General features: G+C 38.0%; 1 protein-coding gene across 5 annotated transcripts; it reads left to right on the forward strand.

Annotated features, from left to right (window-relative positions):
* The first annotated feature begins 2,318 nt into the window (after nt 1–2,318).
* LOC149783619 (uncharacterized) lies at nt 2,319–14,533 on the forward strand. Of its 5 annotated transcripts, none has more exons than XM_089931871.1 (2): nt 2,319–2,607; nt 12,464–14,533. In XM_089931871.1, exon 2 carries the CDS (start codon nt 12,486–12,488, stop codon nt 13,482–13,484), a length of 999 nt encoding a protein of 332 aa, XP_089787997.1. In that variant the 5' UTR covers nt 2,319–2,607; nt 12,464–12,485; the 3' UTR covers nt 13,485–14,533. The 5 variants fall into 5 exon arrangements, with proteins under 5 accessions (XP_089787997.1, XP_089787998.1, XP_089787996.1 ...); XM_089931872.1 differs by lacking the exon at nt 2,319–2,607 and adding an exon at nt 2,924–3,095; XM_089931870.1 differs by lacking the exon at nt 2,319–2,607 and adding an exon at nt 7,569–7,734.
* The last annotated feature ends 7,294 nt before the right edge of the window (nt 14,534–21,827 follow it).

Below are 21,827 nucleotides of genomic sequence, written 5' to 3' on the forward strand. Positions count from 1 at the left end.
AGAGCAAGAATATGAATTAGCAAATATGAACAGTTGTTAAATACTTTCTTCATATACAACTCCACGACTCTCTTACGAACCTATGTCACCATTCATCATATGACTTATTTCACAATACGTGACTTATGTCAAAATATAACCCACCTGAACTATGTCGCAATACTCAACTATCCAAGCAGAAAATTACCCCAGACTTATAAGCAGGGTCATTATCAGGGCCAAGTTTAAATCTAGTTAAAACTTACTTATAGCTCTATCTAAAATTTGAATCTACAGTCATGTACCAGTAGTCAAATACTCAATACATATATATACACAGCAACATGATAGTTTCTTTCTTCTATATTTCAAGGATATTTATTTGTAGTTTAACTTCATCTGTCTGTATTTATACTGTAACCATATTTATCTTCAGTGTAACCATTTTTCTCTTATTTTCTTTGGATTAATCTTAATTTCCATATATATTTATATTGTGCACCACTCTGGGTATCGTCGACCGAACAGAACTTTGTATGGTAGGAAATAGTTTTCCTGAAATGATTGACCTTAGAATAACTCCCGAGATCGCGGTGTAAAATAGACCCGATATGCCTTCAAGGATGTAGTAAGATGCTGACTTAGAGTAGAATACTATGAGCCTTCCCGGATGTAGAAAGAAACAGATGTAGAATGACTATATACGCCTTCCGGTGTGCATTAAGAAACGGATGTAGAATATACTCTACACGCCTTCCCGTGTGCAGTAAGAAACGGATATGGAATAGAGCTTATACTTATTAGGTGGCAGCGTCTGTTTTGTAAATTGGCCCTGGCAAATTTCTTAACTTAAAGCTGTGTTGTGACTTTTTCAGCTATTATTGTTTACTATGTAAAGTTATGAATATATTTGTGAACTAGGTGTTCCGGGCTTGTGTTGTCAGGCATGTACACTTTAGTTACTCTGCAGTATGTTGATAGTGAAATACCAATAGTTGGCCAGGAAGAAGAGCTAGCCTCCCATAGCAGTAGACACGTGGGTTTGGGGAAGCAGAATATCTCAAAAACGGCTTGGATGACAACTATTGTCAGTTGCATTAGCCTCTTAAGTACACACTGTTTTCCAGAATTGTCATCTAGAAAAGGGCATGTGTTTGCACTGTGAGAATCACATGGTGTCAAAAATGACATTCGGACATGAAAATTGCAGGTAGAGATTATGGATTGGGGTGCATAAGCTTCTGCTATGAACTGCCATTGACTTCTTTGGTCAAGTGGATACAATTCTTATGCTTTGTTATAATATAGGTATCCAAAAAATATGGACCTTTTTGACATCACTTGTGTATTTGATTTTTATTTTTTAAGTTTTATACTAGGTCGCTGATTGTGGCATTACATTTGTATATAAAAACTGGCCCCTGCCCCTTTAGCGAATATAGAAATAGGCGGATGTAGAATACTCTTTACGCCTTCCCGGATGTAGAATAGACTCTATACGCCTTCCTGGAAGTAGAATAAACCCTATACACTCTCTCAAATGTAGTAAGAGACGGATGTAGGGTGGACCCTATACGCTGTCCCGGATGTCGTAAGAGACGGACGTAGAGTGGACCCTATACGCTTTCCCAGATGTAGTAAGAGACGGACGTAGAGTGGAACCTATACGCTTTCCCAGATGTAGTAAGAGACGGACGTAGAGTGGACCCTATACGCTTTCCCGGATGTAGCAAGAGACGGACGTAGAGTGGACCCTATACGGTTTCCCGGATGTAGTAAGAGACGGACGTAGAGCGGACCCTATACGCTTTCCCGGATGTAGTAAGAGACGGACGTAGACTGTACCCTACACGCTTTCCCGGATATAGTAAGAGACGGACGTAGAGTGGACCCTATACGCTTTCCCGGATATAAGAGAGACAGCTGTAGAATAGACCAATATGATTTTCTAAATGTAGTTAGAGGCGATTAATCAACATAGGAGCTGCGCTGACTCAGCGGTTAGAGTGCCTGACTAATGATCTTAAAGTTGTGTTTTCTCTTCCTACCATTCATCGTCTTAAGCCATGGGAGATAATCTGCCACGCTTCTTTATTCCCAGTGGCTGTAGGTACCAAGATTTCCTCGTTTCTCATCAATAATCATAGGCAATTTGAATCAATCAGTGACAGCGACATAAAAAATCTTCTAAGCATTGTGACCCGACATGACCTTTTACGCTGTTAAAATAAGCCAATCAAAGTTTCTCTTTCCAGCATGTTTGATAAAACAGAACTCTTTAATTTAGATGTTGGAGACTGTTAATTTTTTTTATTGATGACGTATTTATCTTCATAGGGACTCATGAAAAAGAGGAAATCTCCACACAGGCGAGGAACGTATTGTCTCCCTTGGCTTGCAAAACTGCCCGGGATTGGATCAGCTGTGTTCGTGGGCAAGATGAAGTACTCTAACTTGCTTCGGAACTGAATAGCATTCGAACAAAACCAACTTAACATCAGCCAGTTATTAGAAGGAAATTTCTCTTTAAAGACATTCTTTATTTTATAGAAGTGCAGGACGTAATTTTATCCTGGAGACTACACAATGATATGAATGGGGCCGGTACAGGTTGAACCCGAGAACACCGTAAGTTACATCGTGTGTTGCACTTAACGTAGATCGGTTGCCTTGTCATCAAGAAATAATTTTCCTTCATGCATGTAATAGCAGTAGCTTATTTCATTTCAAAGTTTTTGCTTAATCAGTTATCATTTGTGAATTGAATTTAATCAACTCTCGAGCGATTTGGTCATATCGATTGCTTTTTTTTTTTATTCTGGGTTACTCATACTTTGGTTTATAATGTAACCTATTCACAACTGGATAATGATTTCTCGGTTGTCTTTTTAATGTGTACTGGTATATCGATTTCGACCTAGAGTTGAACGGTCGTCGTTTTCGTTGCTAGAATGTCTTTCTAAAGTGTACTGGTACAATGATATCAGCTGATAGTTGTCAAGTTTTCGTTACCATGTTTTGAACTAATAATTAAGGACTTGTGTCTAATCCTTGCGCTAGTTTCACTGAAAACAGAATAGGGTAAACTAGTTAAGGAAGACAAGTGATCAATGAAGGTAAGATTTTCTGATATCTTAGAGAGTAAATTATGAATAAAATACTGTAGATCACACATGCTGACTGGCTTTTTATAAATGGAGAATTTATACACTACTCGTGGCAGAGTGATAATAAGGCAACGTTGGTGTCCCTCTTGGACAGCTGTAACTTACCTTTGTATTCCAAATTTGTACCCATTTCAGTAAACAAAATGGAAAGTTCTCATGTTATTAGCTAGTGTGTGCAAATCAGAGTTATATGTAAACAACACACAAACACACACATACATTCGTACGTACGTACGTACGTACGTACATACATACATACATACATACATACATTAGAATGTAAAGCCAGTTTTAGTCGCCTGTCACTAGCCAAGCCAAAAATAAACCAGCGAGATTGCGTTTACTACATTCTCATATAGAGGTACGTCCTCGTGAACCGTGATTACGCATCTAAAATCACACTTTTCACAATTCATGTAATATTCTCGTGTTCTCTCAAAACTTACGGTTGGAAAAAAATATTTTTGTGCAAGCTGAGTTGCTATGGTAGCTATAAATAAGCTGCATGCTTGCATGAATCGGACTCAAAGTGTTCATGTAAACATGTCTATGCGTTTATCTGGGGGTAGTCCGATAAATCAACTACCCCCCCCCCCATCTGTGTTGATACTGATGGACGATATGTGGGTCTGATGTGACCTGTTCATTAAAATGTGCAATTTTGCTGCATGCAAATCTTTCCAGAACAGGGGCCCCGAGTGGCCGAGTGGTCTAAAGCGCTCTCCGTTACGGATCACTGCCATCTCACCTCTGTCTGCGTGGGTTCGAGTCTCGGATTCAGCCAATGTGGGTATGTGAGAAAGCTTGCCAGTAGCTTCTCTTGGGTCGGTAGTTCTTTCTGGGGTTTTCCCGGATTCTAACTCCACCATTAATACTGGCCGGCATGTATAGCCTATCGTGTGCTGAAAAATGGGGTTAAACCCTACAACAGCAACAACAACATACCGGTAATTGGTAACAGCCACATCAAGCGCGAAATTTAAAATGGCCACATGACAGTTGGTTGTGCTATTCCAGGTGAATTTACAAGTCAACAAACATATTATATGCTCCGGAAAAATAATGTACATGTCACCAAAAGAACTCTACAGCCGACCGTAGCTGCATTGCCACGAGAAATACCAGTAAGTGTATAAAATGTACATCGATGTGTGCTGCCAAATTTGAATGCAGATAATTGCAGCTTTTAATGAATAGGTGATATCAGCCCCTCACCCGAAAACCAACATCATCATGAGTGAAGGGCTGTTGTTGTTGTTGTTGTTGTTTAACGCCATTTTCAGCACAAGATAGGCTATACATGGCACTAGTATAATTGGTGGAGGAAGAACCCTGGAAAACCCGGGAAGAACCACCGACCCACGAGAATTTACTGGCAGGCTTTCTCACGTAACCACGTTAGCCGAGCCTGAGACTCGAACTCACTCAGACAGAGTTGAGATGGCAGTGATCCGTAACGGTGAGCGCTTTAGACCACTCGGCCACTCGGGGCCCCTAGTGAAGTGTTGATTTATAGACCTAATCTGGGGGATACAAACAGATCTATAATGCGTTCCCGAATATAAATAAATGCATACATTCTGTTCGGCTGGACATTGATAGCTTAGTTATTATTGGTTGTTGCTGCTGTAGGGTTTAACGCCATTTTCAGCACACGATAGGCTATACATGCCGGCCAGTATTAACGGTGGAGAAAGAACCCGGGAAAACCCCATAAAGAACCACCGACCCAAGAGAAGCTACTGGCAAGCTTTCTCACATACCAACATTGGCTGAATCCGAGACTCGAACCTACGCAGACAGAGGTGAGATGGCAGTGATCCGTAACGGAGAGCGCTTTAGACCACTCGGCCACTCGGGGCCCCCAGTTGTTATTGGATGTGTTGATTGTGCCTGAATGTAGTCTGACCTAATGTTGCAAAAGTTAAAAGTTAACTTACGACGGTAGGGTTTTTATTCAGCCAAAAAAAACACAAAAAAAACAAAAAAAACCACAAATACAACAAAAAAAAACTACTGAAGATTTTTAACGTAACCAGAATGACATTTAAATCCCATCAAAACGTTTACGGTATGAGAAGAAATGTAATGCAACTTGAGTTCTGTCTAGTGAAGTGCAAATGTACATGTAAAATAGTATAGTCATGAAATACATTGATCAAGTTACCGTTTATGTTGAATGGGTTCAATATACGCATACCTGGTTTTGAATTGCACGTGAACTGCTCTAAATATTCAATGTTCAGAGAACAAGGAAAGTTTTATAGGAACGTTCGATTTTAACTGTGACGTATTTAATCAAGTATTTTTAATGGACCTTCACAAATATAGTTACGAATGACAATATGGTCGGAGCAAGTACCCACAAACGAAGCCCCTTTATTGATTTGGTAAGAACTCCTTCGATGAGAGACTTTAAAAAAATTCCAAGCATGCAGTCTTAATGAGAAAAATTCAAACGTCAAGTTGCTTAAATTATGTTACAGTTGTAGACAGTAAAAGATAAAGTTTAGAAAAGCAAATCGTTAAAATAATGTCTCAAAGTTTTTGTTGTATAGACGGCCAGGCTTTAGCATTTTATTTCTTGAGAAAATTCATTTTCACTTACAAAGTCGAAATACGCATTCTTTGAATCAACTAAACACGTAGCATGCATCTGTAGTCTGATTTAATAGTGTGTGTGTGTGTTTGTGTGTGTGTGTGTGTGAGAGAGAGAGAGAGAGAGAGAGAGAGAGGTCCGAGTTTGTAAGGTGAATGAACATGTGATAAAATTACATTAAGAAACGAAATGCAGTTTTGACATATATTCAGGTACATTGTCAAATTGAATAAAATTGTTCGCTAGATAACGTAACCTTTAGTATAATATAATGCAACACCTATATAATTAACTAGTTCAAACCTCATGTGCATAAGGCTTTAGCAACGAGGATAATCCGATATAATCGCTTGGTGTCTTATCTGGGTTATTGTGATTTTAGGTCACGGATTAATGCCACGTTACCAGCAAATCTCTCGATAATAAAATTCAACTTGAAACAAGCACTTATTTCAGCCGAAATCTCTTATCTGGAAATTTGTATTCCTGTATTATTTGCCAGTCTACACTGTTCGCCAAATATTACACTCCTTAACCAGCCATGGTGATTTTATTTTTTTCATACTAATGGCAGAAAAAAAAACATTCTTTTTACAGTGGTGTGTGTGTGTGTGATGTGATTTGGATTTTTTAAACTTAGCTTTAAAAAAAATTCAGTCATATCACTACGATGTATGTAGTGTGGCAGTTTATAGTGATGTCTAGCACTGGGGCATAATGCCGCAGACATGTAGCATGATGTCCCACCCAGTCACATTATCCTGACACCAGGCCAACCAGTCCTAACACTAACTTTTTAATGCTGAGCGCCAAGCGAGGCAGCTTTTAGTACCATTTTTATAAGTCTTTGATATTCTTATGCCGGCCAGTCTTCTTCCCGAGTGGCCGAGTAGTCTAAAGCACTAAGCGTTCCTGATCACTACCATCTCACCTCTGCGTGAGTTCGAGTCTCAAGCTCGTTATTGTTGTAGGGTTTAACACCATTTTTCAGTACCGATAGGCTATACACGGCGGCCAGTATTAATGGTCGAGGAAGAACCCGGGAAAGAACCACCGACCCATGAGAAGCTACTGGCAAGCTTTCTCACATACCCACATTAGCCTAATCCGAGACTACTGGCCTGCCTAGTTTGACGTATAGATCACAGTGGCCTGAATATATGAAATTAAAGTCTAATGTTTATGAGGATGTATTCCTTTATCATGCTTTAAATATGTGCCTTAAATATTCAATGTTTAAAATCAACCTTATCTATTAAAATGTTTTAAATGAAATTTTCATATTTAAATGCTTCAAATTAGCCTTACATATTAAATATTACAAAAGTACATATTAAATATTTTAAATGAACCTTAAATTTTAAATATTATTAAAGTACAGGTTAGTACAGATTCACGAACCCGTGTCAATGAAGCAAAACTTAAAATGTAATGTAGTAATGTTCTTAAAGGATCAGGAAGACGATACTTTTAAAGTCTAAAATGTCAATGGAAATGGCGAGACGTCCATGCATGTGCGACTGAAATGAGTCACGCCTTTATCTAGAGTATAAATACAAGTTACAGTAAAATATAATGTACTGTTTATTTCGATCTCTTAAATGGTCGACGTCTTTGGTAGCTTTTGCATTGCCGCCAGTTAGTTGCATAGGCCAGCTAAAGAAGCCGTTTGTAGCAATATACTCGTACTTTTATATGATTTCTCAGGCGTAGCTGCAGTATTTATTACTTTTCCATTTCCGCACAGTGTATATCGCGTGTGGACCTAATTTTCGAACTGATATTTATTATCATTGCACTGCTTTGTAAACACAATACAATCAATGAGTTGCAAGTGGCAACCACAGTAAGGCAAGTCTCTAATTGATCAACTTAAAGGGAAGTCTTACGTTACTCTGTATTGGTTACACTAGTATTCTGTAGGAACATGCATACTTTTCTTGTGTATACTATCACAAAATCTAGAAAAGCCTAAGAAGAATTCCTTCGGTGAGTTCTCTCTGTCTCTGTCTGTCTGTCTGTCTGTCTGTCTCTCTCTCTCTCTCTCTCTCATAAGGGAACCGGAACAAACTATAACCAACAGGAACGTAGCAAAAACGAATATAAATAGCAACATGAATTTGTTCGTTGTTCTCATGTGCCAAATTTCAAAATTAGTCCAACTCGGGTTCATGGGGCACTGTAAGGGAGTCCATCTACTTTGAAAATGCATTTAAGTAACCCTGGGTTAGTCTAAGCCTCTAAGGTGTTACTTTTATGATCGGGACGTATATACTGTATAAATCGTGCATATATATGTATCGGTATAACAAAGATGTACATGTGGGTATCGGTATAACAATTATTCGTAAACAAGTATATGAGTGAGGTAACCTTCGTGAACAAGTGAAATCGGTATTTAAAATGGACGTGGACACAATACACATCAGAGTTTAACTTTAATGGTATAATATTCGATCTATCGTAGTTAGATGTAACAGTGGAAACCTCGATCTATCATAGCTACATGTAATAGTGGAAATCTCAATCTATCATAGTTACATGTAATAGTGGAAATCTCGATCTATATCATAGCTGCATGTAATGGCGGAAATCTGGATCTATCATAGCTACATGTAATAGTGAAAATCTCGATCGATATCATAGCTGCATCTAAAACCAGTACAGTCATAAGTAATTTGGAGGGTGAGTAATTTTAGTAATTTATGTTCTGAAGCACTTGTGAAAGCGGGGCAGATTTAAGGTGACGACATATCTCTATGCTGTTTTCATGTCATGTGATAAAAATGTGCCCATGTAAACGAATTTGTATAGAAAATAAGGCGCAGTATGTAATGCGATTTTTAATGTGGCCTAAATACGATGTCTGCAGTGTGGCAGTTAGTAGTGCGGTTTTGAATTGGCAGCATGCTTCAAACATGCATGATGTCTCACACAGTCACATTATCCTGACACTATACCGACCAGTCCCAACACTAACCTATTAATGCTGAGTGCCTAGAGAGGCAGCTGTGCCCATTTTAATAAGTCTTTGGTATGCCTTGGCCGGGGTTCGGACCCGCGATCTCCCGCATCCGAGGCGGAAGCTCTAACTACAAGGCCATCGGAGGGGTCCAGTATGTAATGCCATCCATATACACACATACTGGCCTGTGTAGTATGTAGAGCCATCCACGTGCACACGTACTGATCTGTGTAGTATGTATTGCCACTGATGTGCACACGTACTGATCTGTGAAGTATGTAATTCCACCAATGTGAACACGTACTGACCATTGTAGTAAGTCACCCATTTGAACACGTACTGACCCGTGTAAGATTTAATGACACTGGTGTGCACACCTACTCGCCTGTGCAGTATGTAATCCCACCAATGTAAACACGTACTGACCCGTGTAGTGTGTAATGTCACCGATGTGAACACGTTCTGACCAGTGTACGATTTAATGTCAATCTTATGCACATATATTGGCCCGTGTAGTATGTAATGTCACCCATGTGCAGGCGTACTTGTATGCTAAGTCTCTAATGCCACCCATGTTAACATGTACAGATAGTAATACCACCCTTGTGTATACGTACTGACCTGTGTTGTGTTGATTGACCTCTTTCACACAGACTGAGAAAGGTACTATGAGGCGCCGTAGTGGACAAAAGCTGGTCTAATGACAAAGTTGCAGTAGACATTTCGATGTCGTTTGTCGAGAAATCCAATAATACATGTTGGATCAAATTGCATTTCCTTAAAGTTCTATTTTCTAGATCGAGATTTTAGATTTTATATGTTGAATTTTACAGTGGTGGTTTAAAGTTCTATTTCCTGTTACAGTGTATGTTTTGAATTACACAGCGGTAGTTGAAATTTCAAAGTAATATGTCGAGAATTCCTAATTCACACGTTGAATGTAACTGTTTGTGATGAAAGTTCCATTTCATACGGAGAGTATTTAGATTTCATCTCTTAAATTTCACAGTAACGAGAAGCAGTCTCCTTATTTAAAAATAATGCGGTCCGTTCACGAGAGCGACCTCTAGCGAAGAAATTCATAGTAATTCTCGACCTGTGAATGATAACTTTCAAACTGTAAATGCACGAAATGTAATGGCGCATTATAAATGAATACACGAATAATGTATCTTAATACTCGATATTATTTTGACTTGTTAAAGTGGACATTCTGTAACGATACTTTTAACATCAACAAATCATTTAACCATATAAAAATAACAATTCTGACAAGCACAATAAAATGTCCAATCACCGGTGTAATTCAACAGATACAATCTAAAAACTCAACATATGAAATGGAACTTTCAGCACCATCAATGTGATTCAACATGTTAATTTGAAACTCTCGACATATGACATTAAAATGTCTACACCCGCCGTGTAATTCAGAAGATACAATATAAAAACTCAACAATCGACTTATAATTTTCAATCAGCGCTGTGTAATTCAACAGATGAAATCTAAATACTCAACATATGAAATGTAACTTTCAACATAACTCAGTGAACCAATACGTAAATTAGGAATTCTCATCCTGTTACATTTAAATTTCAACCATCGCCGTGTAATTCAAACGACACAATCTAAAACATCGACATAGAAAATATAACTTTCGACCACTATTGTTCAATTCAACAGGTACAATCTAAAATCCCGACCTAGAAAATGGAACTTCAGGGACAAGCATTTTTGATACAACAAGTGAAATTGGAATTCTGGACAGGTGACATTAAAATTTCGACGGCAACATTCTGATTGGACCAGCTTTTTTCCGCTACGGCACCTCATAAGGTACTAAACAGCTGACTCGCTTGGCGCTCAGCATTATGAGGTTAGTGTTAGGACTGGTCGGCTTGGTGTCAGGATAGTGTGACTGGTGAGACATCATGTTACACGTCTGCGGCACGATGCACCAGTGCTAGACATCAGTATAAACTGCCACACTGCATACATCGTAGCGATATAACTGAAAAATTGTTAAAGCTACATTAAAAATCCAAGTCACACACACACACACACACACACACACACACACACACACAGAGAGCTGTAGTTTCCCATACTTTTGGTTAAAATCACCAGGAAACAACGAGTACATATGTTTAATTAATTACACCGGGGGAAAAAAGGAATAATTTTGTGGAAATCATTACATTGAGAAATAATGAGTAATTATGTTGAGTTTATTACACCGTGAAATAAGGAGTAATAACGTTGAGTTTATTACACCGGGAAAGAAGGAGTAATACTGTTGAGTTTATTACACCGGGAAAGAAGGAGTAATTATGTTGAGTTGATTACACAGGGAACTAAGGAGTAATTATGTTGAGTTATTACACCGGGAAATAAGGAATAATGATGTTACGTTTATTACACCGCGAAATAAGGAGTAATAATGTTCAGTTTATTACACCAGAAAACACAGTTGTAATAATGTTGAATTTATTACACCAGAAAACACAACTGTGGCCAAACAACAACTAGGGATCTTATTTATGACCATATACATGAAGGTGTCGTCTGTAATTCTGAAATGGAAAACTGAAATTCTGAAAAAAACTGTTGTTGGGTATTAACGTATTCCTCAAATTATATTAAAATGTTGGCTATGTTACGATTTACGTTACTGATAAGGCGAAGAGGTGATGCGGAAGTATGAGATTTTGTAAATCAGATGGAATAATTGTAATATAATAATATTTAGGACCATGGGAACATAATTGTCTAAAACAGATGGAAAACTATTATTATTATACTATTCCGGATTTAATGCTTTAGTAATACAAGTCATATTATTTTCAAATACCTTATTAAAGGGTTAAATTAGTTCCCACTTGTCAGGGTTGGGGATATCGTATACCCTTCGAATGTTCGTCCATCCATTCACTGTACCTAATAACACAGTGTAAACCACATTGGGAAAATGGCTGTGGTGGTAGGGTCTGTGATGGGTTTTAGGTTTTTGGCACCGGAGTCACTCTCCAGGCAGGTGGTAGGCTCAGGTGTGGGCGGAGATAAAAGGTATATAACACAAGGCATTGGGAGTTAGCAAAGGCAAGCTATTGAATTGGTTCTAGTCACTTCTTCTACATCCGACTTCTACAACGCATTCTGTTATTAATTAGGATTAAAGCACGTGCCATTCTACGTATGCTGCATTTTTCAAATTCTGTTGGACTATATCTCTTCATACATCCTTCAATGACACACGTTATTGCATTGTTTTTTCCCGGATACCCGTGCAACTCTGGATTTTTAACAAATGTAAACATACGATTAACCGTACTTATCATATCCCCACCGCACTCTCAAGAACTGGGCCAATGCTATTTACTGTCATCTGAAAATAGATGTATCCGGCATTACCGTGAATATTTGGATTAATAATTACGTTCTTGTTTTGTTAAAATGCAACGGTTGTGCTTGCAATTATTTTTTTTTAAAAAAAAAGGTGTTTTGCACCTCAGAATAAAATGTCTACCATTTCTCAATCCTCATGTAACGGCCCCTTCTCAAAATGATCAGCCTATGTTGACGATTCATCTCATAACGTCAAAACAGGCAACAATTTTATCATATTACCTTAAATAAACTAAGTGAAAAATAAACTGTTGCAAATGCATTGGTTAATGTGTCTTTTTTTTTTAGAAGAACTATGTTGTAATTGGCTCGCTAATAAAATATATCTTATTTTTCATATTTTCCAGTGTGGTTGTAGCTTGTTGAAAAATGGCTTACTCATTTCTCGGACCCGAGTCTCCTCGACCCTTTTCAGTAATATCTGAGAGTTACCAACATAAATTTATTCTACCGAAGTTTCCGGACATCGATATGTACTGCTTTGGAGAAGAATATGAAGACAAATTATTTGAATTCATTCACAAATACCTGGATTTGGAAACAATGGACAGATTTTGCTATGTAGGTGACGTAAAAGGAAGTATTGCGGACAAACTGAAAGAGCGTTTCTGCTTAATAGAGCCGGTACTTACCATTATTCCCGGACACTATAGTTACGTTGAAACAGATACACAAAAGATGCTCTCGATTCGTATTGCACATGTTGGAGCAGAAGAGTATTTCCGGTCCCAGGCTTTGCTGAAGCCAGAAAAACGACAGATTTTCGACAAGATTATTCTTAAAGACGCCATTAGATATTTTCAAAACCCGACAGAGTTGTACGAAAATATGATGAAATGCATGAGCAAAGATAGCCGTTTGCTTATTGTACATAGACCCAGCAACGTCAACACGCTCCCCATTTTTAGGAATGCAAAAGAGAGATTGGAGAACAACGAAACTCCATATACGGACATAATTAAAGATCTTCATTCGTGTAATCTAGATGTCCAATGGGAAATCGAGGCCTTGCCAGTGCTCATGCCAAAACGGAAGTGGTTTTCAATGCTGAGAGGGAAATTCCCGCCTCAAATAGAGATAATGAGTGACTCTGAGATAGTCTCAGGGGTGCGGGAACTCACTGAAGGGATACTTAAGTACGAGGGAGAGATGGTCGAATTTACTGACCGTCTTTTATTCATCACTGTCACCCCGACGCGAGCAAAGTCAGGAATGGCGAAAGTCAGGCGGTATAGTGCACCGGACTATGAGTCCTCCCAAGCCGCAAATTTAAAGTATTCAATGGCGGTTACACCAGAACTACGACAGTATGTCGTAACACCGGGGCGGGAAGCAAAGAAAGAAAGTGGAGGATTTCCTTGGGGATAAAGGACATCATATTCGTTTAACAATAACTTACTGCACATAAAGCCGCTCTATATTTGTTTTATTTGTATCAGAATTAGAACTTTACAATTATTCTTTCAAGTCAACTTTAAGACTGCCTGATTCATATGGTTTTGTTCTATGTTAAGTACATAGTCTGCTTCTTAGGTAGCTGTGGAGTTTTCATATTTGTGCGACAGAAGATATGCTGAAACTTTTAAAGACCGAAATCTTTTAGGGACCAGAACCAATTTTCGGGTTTTGAGGGTCTTCAATTATTAGGTTCTGTGTATTTACGTTGCAGTTAGAAGAATCCTTTCATATACAAGTAAATGTTGATATATATCGTGACAATACGTCAATAGCAGTCAGACACTTAAAAAGGTATATCTACCGATACATCAATAGTTTGTCAGATTTATAACGGTGAATATATATATATATATATATATATATATATATATATATATATATATATATATATATATATATATATATATATATACGATAATAGGAGGTTCATTTTATCTCGGTTTTTTTTTTGTTGGGTTTTATTTTCTCGGCATGGCTTTGAAGACCAAAGTCTTGCCAAAACCCTGTACATTTCTGTTTTATGGGGTTTATATTGTAAAATTGACATTTGGATCAATAATTTCTTTTCGGTTTTCAGAGTAGAAGGTTTTCGGTTTAATGTGTTATAACTCACTGAATCCAAGGCGGACTAATTCCTGGCCAGAAACTAAATTCGGATTTAAAGGGATATTAGTTACCTGATGTTTCAGTCTTGAAAAGTTTTTCACTGCAATGGTTTAACAACAACAAATGAAAATTAGGTTTTCTACTTATTCTGTGCTTGAAATAAATGCTGTAATACAGAAAGATGCAGTCTTGCATACTGGATCTTTCCTAACCTTGTTCTAAGCACTTCCCACGCTCATTTCCTTAAGAAAAGTTTTCCATATGCATCGGAAAATACACAATATTACCGACTTATTATATTAAGCTAAATGAAAGACAAGTATAAAATTGAATAAAAGCAGAGTGGAAGTTTCTGAGATATTTTCATTTAAAGTTACTATAAATTTCTTATACTTTACTCGAGATCGTGGAGCAGTTTTCCAATGTTGACCTACCACCTTATGTAAGATGACACCAACTACTAACACCATACCCGAGCGTCCGCCTCGGATGCGGAAGGTCGAGGGTTCGATCCCCAGCCTAGTCATACCAAAGACTTACAAAAATGGTACTGACAGCTACCCCGATTGGCGCTCAGCATTAAGAGGTTAGTGTTAGGACCGGTCAGCCTGGTGTCAGGATAATGTGACCGTGTGGAACATCATGCTACATGTCTGCGGCATGATGCCCCAGTGCTAGACATCACTATAAACTGCCACACTGCAGATATAGTAGCGACATGGCTGAAATTTTTTTTAAAGCTACGTTAAAAATCAAGAATCGCACTCACACACTAACACCATACCCACACCGATAGACCTTCTGTTATCCCTCGGTAGTTAAGTAGGTATCGGTTTAATAATTTTACCTTTCATACAAATAAAATTGAACAGCAAAATTCGGAAAAGAACTGTATCTCAAATTAATGCTCACAAGGAAATCTTGTAGACGTAACCAAGTGCAACTTTTCTTATGCCGAATCGTTGTCTGACAGCTGGATGTGTGGAATTGTTCACTGTGTGTCTAACTGCCACTACTTGTATGCAGAATCGTTGTCTGACAGCTGGATGTGTGGAATTGTTCACTGTGTGTCTAACTGCCACTACTTGTATGCAGAATCGTTGTCTGACAGCTGGATGTGTGGAATTGTTCACTGTGTGTCTTATTGCCACTACTTGTATGCAGAATCGTTGTCTGACAGCTGGATGTGTGGAATTGTTCACTGTGTGTCTAATTGCCACTACTTGTATGCAGAATCGTTGTCTGACAGCTGGATGTGTGGAATTGTTCAGTGTGTGTTTAATTGCCACTACTTGTATGCAGAATCGTTGTCTGACAGCTGGATGTGTGGAATTGTTCACTGTGTGTCTAACTGCCACTACTTGTATGCAGAATCGTTGTCTGACAGCTGGATGTGTGGAATTGTTCACTGTGTGTTTAATTGCCACTACTCGTATGCAGAATCATTGTCTGACAGCTGGATTTGTGGAATTGTTCACTATGTGTCTTATTGCCACTACTGGTATGCAGAATCGTTGTCTGACAGCTGGATGTGTGGAATTGTTCACTGTGTGTCTAACTGCCACTACTTGTATGCAGAATCGTTGTCTGACAGCTGGATGTGTGGAATTGTTCACTGTGTGACTTATTGCCACTACTTGTATGCAGAATCGTTGTCTGACAGGTGGATGTGTGGAATTGTTCACTGTGTGTCTAACTGCCACTACTTGTATGCAGAATGGTTGTCTGACAGCTGGATGTGTGGAATTGTTCACTGTGTGTCTAATTGCCACTACTTGTATGCAGAATCGTTGTCTGACAGCTGGATGTGTGGAATTGTTCAGTGTGTGTTTAATTGCCACTACTTGTATGCAGAATCGTTGTCTGACAGCTGGATGTGTGGAATTGTTCAGTGTGTGTTTAATTGCCACTACTTGTATGCAGAATCGTTGTCTGACAGCTGGATGTGTGGAATTGTTCAGTGTGTGTTTAATTGCCACTACTTTTATGCAGAATCGTTGTCTGACAGCTGGATGTGTGGAATTGTTCACTGTGTGTCTAACTGCCACTAGTTGTATGCAGAATCGTTGTCTGACAGCTGGATGTGTGGAACTGTTCACTGTGTGTCTAATTGCCACTACTTGTATGCAGAATCGTTGTCTGACAGCTGGATGTGTGGAATTGTTCAGTGTGTGTTTAATTGCCACTACTTGTATGCAGAATCGTTGTCTGACAGCTGGATGTGTGGAATTGTTCACTGTGTGTCTAACTGCCACTACTTGTATGCAGAATCATTGTCTGACAGCTGGATGTGTGGAATTGTTCAGTGTGTGTTTAATTGCCAATACTCTTTTGTTGAATCAGTATCAAATAACAATATATATGGAATTGTTCAGTGTGTGGCTAAGTACCACTACTTGTGGAACAGTTTTCCAATTTTGACCTACCACCTCATGTAAGATGACACCAACTACTAACACAATACCTGAGCGTCCGCCTCGGATGCGGAAGTTCGTGGGTTCGATCCCTGGCCGAGTCATACCAGTCATTATGCAGAATCGATGTCTGTCAGCCATATGTTTGGAATTATTCAGTGTGTCTCTAAGTGCCACTACTCTTTGGTTGAATTTTTACGAGACTGATTGTCTCATAAACTCTTAGTCAAGCTGTTTCCATGACCGGAGAGAGAGAGAGAGAGAGAGAGAGAGAGAGAGAGAGAGAGTTTAAGCTCTCTTGAAAGAGGTGTCACTTTGACAACAAAGATATGGTTACATCTGGGAAAAATGGCGATTCAGGAGGTACTTCAGGATGCTGTAACGAGGATGACCTTTCCACCCACTTATAATAAGCATGACCTTTTCCACCCACTCATAATAAGCACGACCTTTCCTATGCACGCACACTAGGCATGACCTTTTCCACCCACTTATAATAAGCATGATCTTTTCCACCCACTTATAATAAGCATGACCTTTCCTATGCACGCATACTAGGCATGACCTTTTCCACCCACTTATAATAAGCATGACCTTTTCCACCCACTTATAATAAGAATGACCTTTCCACCCACTTATAATAAGCATGACCTTTTCCACCCACTTATAAGAAGGATGACCTTTTCCACCCACTTATAATAAGCATGACCTTTTCCACCCACTTATAATAAGCATGACCTTTTCCACCCACTTATAATAAGCATGACCTTTTCCACCCACTTATAATAAGCATGACCTTTTCCACCCACTTATAAGAAGGATGACCTTTTCCACCCACTTATAATAAGCATGACCTTTGCCACCCACTTATAAGAAGGATGACCTTTTCCACCCACTTATAATAAGCATGACCTTTTCCACCCACTTATAATAAGCATGACCTTTGCCACCCACTTATAAGAAGGATGACCTTTTCCACCCACTTATAATAAGCATGACCTTTTCCACCCACTTATGATAAGCATGACCTTTCCACCCACTTATAATAAGCATGACCTTTCCACCCACTTATAAGAAGGATGACCTATCCCAGTCACTGGTAATATATATAGCTTATCACAGCCACAGATTGAGGCCAAACTATTAGGGTTCCTTGAACCCATAAAAGCCTGGGAGAGGTGGCACCATTCCCTTCCCCAGGAACAACTAGCAGACTGCGGTGCAGTCAGAAAAAAGTGGCACATGCATAATTGTGCGCACGCCGCTATAATTAAACTCAACAACAACAACTTAAAATAAGTACAGTAGATTTGACAAGCACTAATTAAGTTTTATATTCTGGCGACAGTTTAAATATTCCGTCAACTTATTTTAATTATGTTTGATAAAGCGATTGTTTTTCGTGTTAAGAAACGTTATCGTTAGAAATATTATGTTTCAGAATGACCCCATCTTATGTTTCATAAATGTAAAAGCCGCAGTTTGATTGGTGAATCAAAAGGTCGGCTTAAAATCGCCTTTGCATCGGTGTCATTCAGCTCTCCATTATGTGGGAGACAGATTTTAATCCACTGTAGAGCTAGTTGTATTTAGCAAGGGAAATAAATCATACACGATTGTATATTATCTGCATTGATTTCGCGCAAAGCAACTCCAAAGCTTCTTATTATACTTGTTTCTGATCTATCTAGTGGTATCAATAGAATGCAACTTGGTAATTTGTAAAGATTCTTGAATTTATATTCGGCTTACTCATTTATACTAATTACTAGAGTTACTCTAGAGTTACCAAATGATTTCTCCAGATTTGCTACCAATTGCCAGACTAGAATAATGTAAAACTAATTGATGATAATTTGAACTCGTGAGTCAAAACATTTCCGTATTCCTCTTTTGCACAAAACAATTACATTTACTTCCTTCTCTTTTACTTAACATTAAACGGCTTTTACAAAACTTGCATAATTAAAAAAAAACTCAAAAAAAAATGATTTATACCAGCCCGTCCGTACAAAATACAATGGTTAACATACAAAATAATATAGCATAAAACACAACGCAAACACCGGACAACACTGATCTTTGGCACGGATCACTTCTGTAAACAAAACTCTTAAGACCAGCCAAGGTCCAAGAATATGTAAACACTAGTTAGGATGGTGTACATACCCTAGAACAAAATTTAATAAAATCCAAATTATTAAAACTGATACAATAAAATACATATTGGGGAAAAACATAATCACATAAACACTTTAACTTTAGACACTAGAGGGGATCTCCTCTTGATGCAGGCCTGAGAGGGACCACGACAATAAAATTTAAGGACTTGCACATCTTCAGCTGCAGAGGTATGTGAATTATTAATATATTGCGTATAAGTTATAACTATTGTACTACCGCGTTTATTTTTGTATATTTGCTATGTAGCTTCGGTTTACGTAGTGTAATGCAAATATTTTATATCCTGGTTTGTGACTTAGCAAGGGATTTATATTATCAGTATAAAGCTGCATTTTTAAGAAACGTTTAATATCGTAGGATTCTTGTCGGGCACGGTTCGGTTTACTTCCAAACCTGTTTATTGTTTTGTAATTGTCCCGATAATGTAATCTGCATAACTTACCGTATATAACGTTATTACGTTTTATCATATATGCCCGTGTCATGCATATTAAAGTGTTAGTTGTATTTTGAGCTGACCAGAGTGACCCGGGTGACCAGAGCGATCCGATTTATCGGAGTGATCGGATTCGTCGTGGTACAAGCTGTGGAACTAACCATAGGAATTGGCCGTATCAGCTATGAAGCTGAACCATAGCAGCCGTAGAGGTGAATAAACAGTGTTGCTGGTCGGGTAGCAGGTGATCGGGCGTTACTGATCGAGATTGGTGGGCGCTGATTGCTTGATTGATCAACCTGGAATACTAATGGCTTGATTAGCCAGTGTGACTGGTAACCATGTATGCTGATGACGGAGTGTATAACTCCGTACATGCAATCTTTTAGCCGTGGGCTAATTTTTGGAATTTGTAAAACCCAGTGTGTTTTTGGGACTGTGAAGATAATTTGTATATCTGTCCCTTTTTGTCTGCATAATTTCATTATTTGAGTGAATACAATTTATTGTACATTTTACTATATGAGCAAAATACTATTTTTCTTTACTATCTGAGTAAAAATCATATCATTATTTCGTTGTGAAATCATTGTGAATTATTCACCCCTTGTGCCTCTACTGTGTACAGCCATTTATTCGTATTTTCGTTATAAAGCCCGTGGTAATTGATCCAATATTTCGATCATATACACGCACACATTAATGATAATTAATTGCTCATTCAAGTCGTTCATTATTAAACACTGTATTTGTATCACCATCAAAAGTGTTCTGTTGTAAATCCGAAATTTCACCCGGTTATCTTGTTACAAAACCCATGAAATTCGCCGATACCTCTTCCACCTATATAAAGTGACTTTTAATTGCACATCAGGCTCTGCTAAACAAACAATCTACCCAGTCTGTGCTAAATAATCAAGGTCCCAAGTGATTTAAAATTTCCTTCAAGACACAGTTCCTCTAATCTGTTACACAATCGTACAGCAACTAGTATACCACTCTTTCTGCGTTTATGTCCAATAATCTTAAACTTTTTAAGCCACCTATACGTATAATACATGATGCTGATGCACAGATTAAATACTTCTTTGGTAAAAGTAACACATAAGGCCAAATGTTTTTCTTCTGATTCGTTGTAGAATTTTTTTTATTTCTTCTCACGATCGGATAGTGTGCATGCCATAGTTATCTGCTGGTGCCAAAAAACTTCTCTTAACTAACTTATGCTGCTCCGTGTACTATATTCCCTAATGACATCCTCATTAGAGTATTCGCTGCTTACTTCATCCACACTGGATGGCCAACTCAAATTCAGTGCATTCCTATTTTCCTTTACAATATCATATTTGAAAAATCGTTACATCTTTTGTAACTCTCTGACAAACCTGTATGATGCATTTAAACAAAACAGAGAGAGATTCGTTCTGAAACGTTATAAACACACCATTGCTCTAGTAATATATTCTTAGAATTGGATATGCTCATAAATTATTTCAAAATACTATATGCATCAATCTGTAAATTTTTAGGCAGTTATAAAATATAACGCGGAGTTTTTTAAACATGGTTACACAATATTATCAGTGAAATATTATAAACATACTATAGTGGTGATCAATAATCAGGAATGGAATCTCAACATATGTACTATAATCGCAGTCAGTAAGATAAGTCTGATTATCTGTGGAGTCTCTTTCACATCCAATGCGCACATGTAGGAAATCACTAAGGTAAACATACTTGAGCACATTAGTAAGATAGGGGCATTTCATTTCGTAAAATCATTACAATAAATGCCGCCCATACGTAAGCACAAGCTAGGTGTTTCTTTGTTTCCAACAAAATCATGAAAGCAAACAGTTGCAGATAACCCTTGGTCCATCTTAACAAATCAATATCAACCACATCAACTAGCCGTAATTCAGTGACGAGGCGTAGTTGATTTGTTGCCGGTATAATTTTGTAATTATTATCGTTTATGACGATTGAGGTAAAGTTAGTAATATCATGTCATCTCAGATATATATATATATATATATATATATATATATATATATATATATATATATATATATATATATATATATATATATATATATATATATGTGTGTGTGTGTGTGTGTGTGTGTGTGTCTCAGGGATCGATAACGATAAATGCAATAAACTGACAACGAACAGTGCAAAAATAGTATCTAATTAGCTTGAGCGCTTTCGACTCTAAATGAGTCTTTTTCAAAGACAAATACAAAACAGAGACACGACAAGCAAGAAAACAAAGAGAAAAACCGTCGAAGAAAACAAACCTTTACATTACTATTTCTACAGGGATACAAGCTTGACATTTGTTTGTGTTTCAGCAAGTTTACTTCGGCTATTCTGGACAAAAAAAAACTGCCTGTCTGTTGTTTATCCATTCAGCAAAGACCCATCCGCGTAAAGTTCAAAAAAGGAATTCTTCAACTTGGACGACGGGGCAGATACCCCGATGTCTGTTTTGCAATCCGTCAGTGATGTCACAACCGACTTACAGGCAATTACAGGCTTGGTGACAATGTAACGCAGACAGTCGCAAGTAAGTGTTAGATTCATCAAGGCAGTTTTCAAGAAACCAGA

This window comes from Sinohyriopsis cumingii, chromosome 14 (assembly GCF_028554795.1).
Source record: "Sinohyriopsis cumingii isolate HCF-2022 chromosome 14, ASM2855479v2, whole genome shotgun sequence".
NCBI classification, from domain to species: Eukaryota; Metazoa; Mollusca; class Bivalvia; order Unionida; family Unionidae; genus Sinohyriopsis; species Sinohyriopsis cumingii.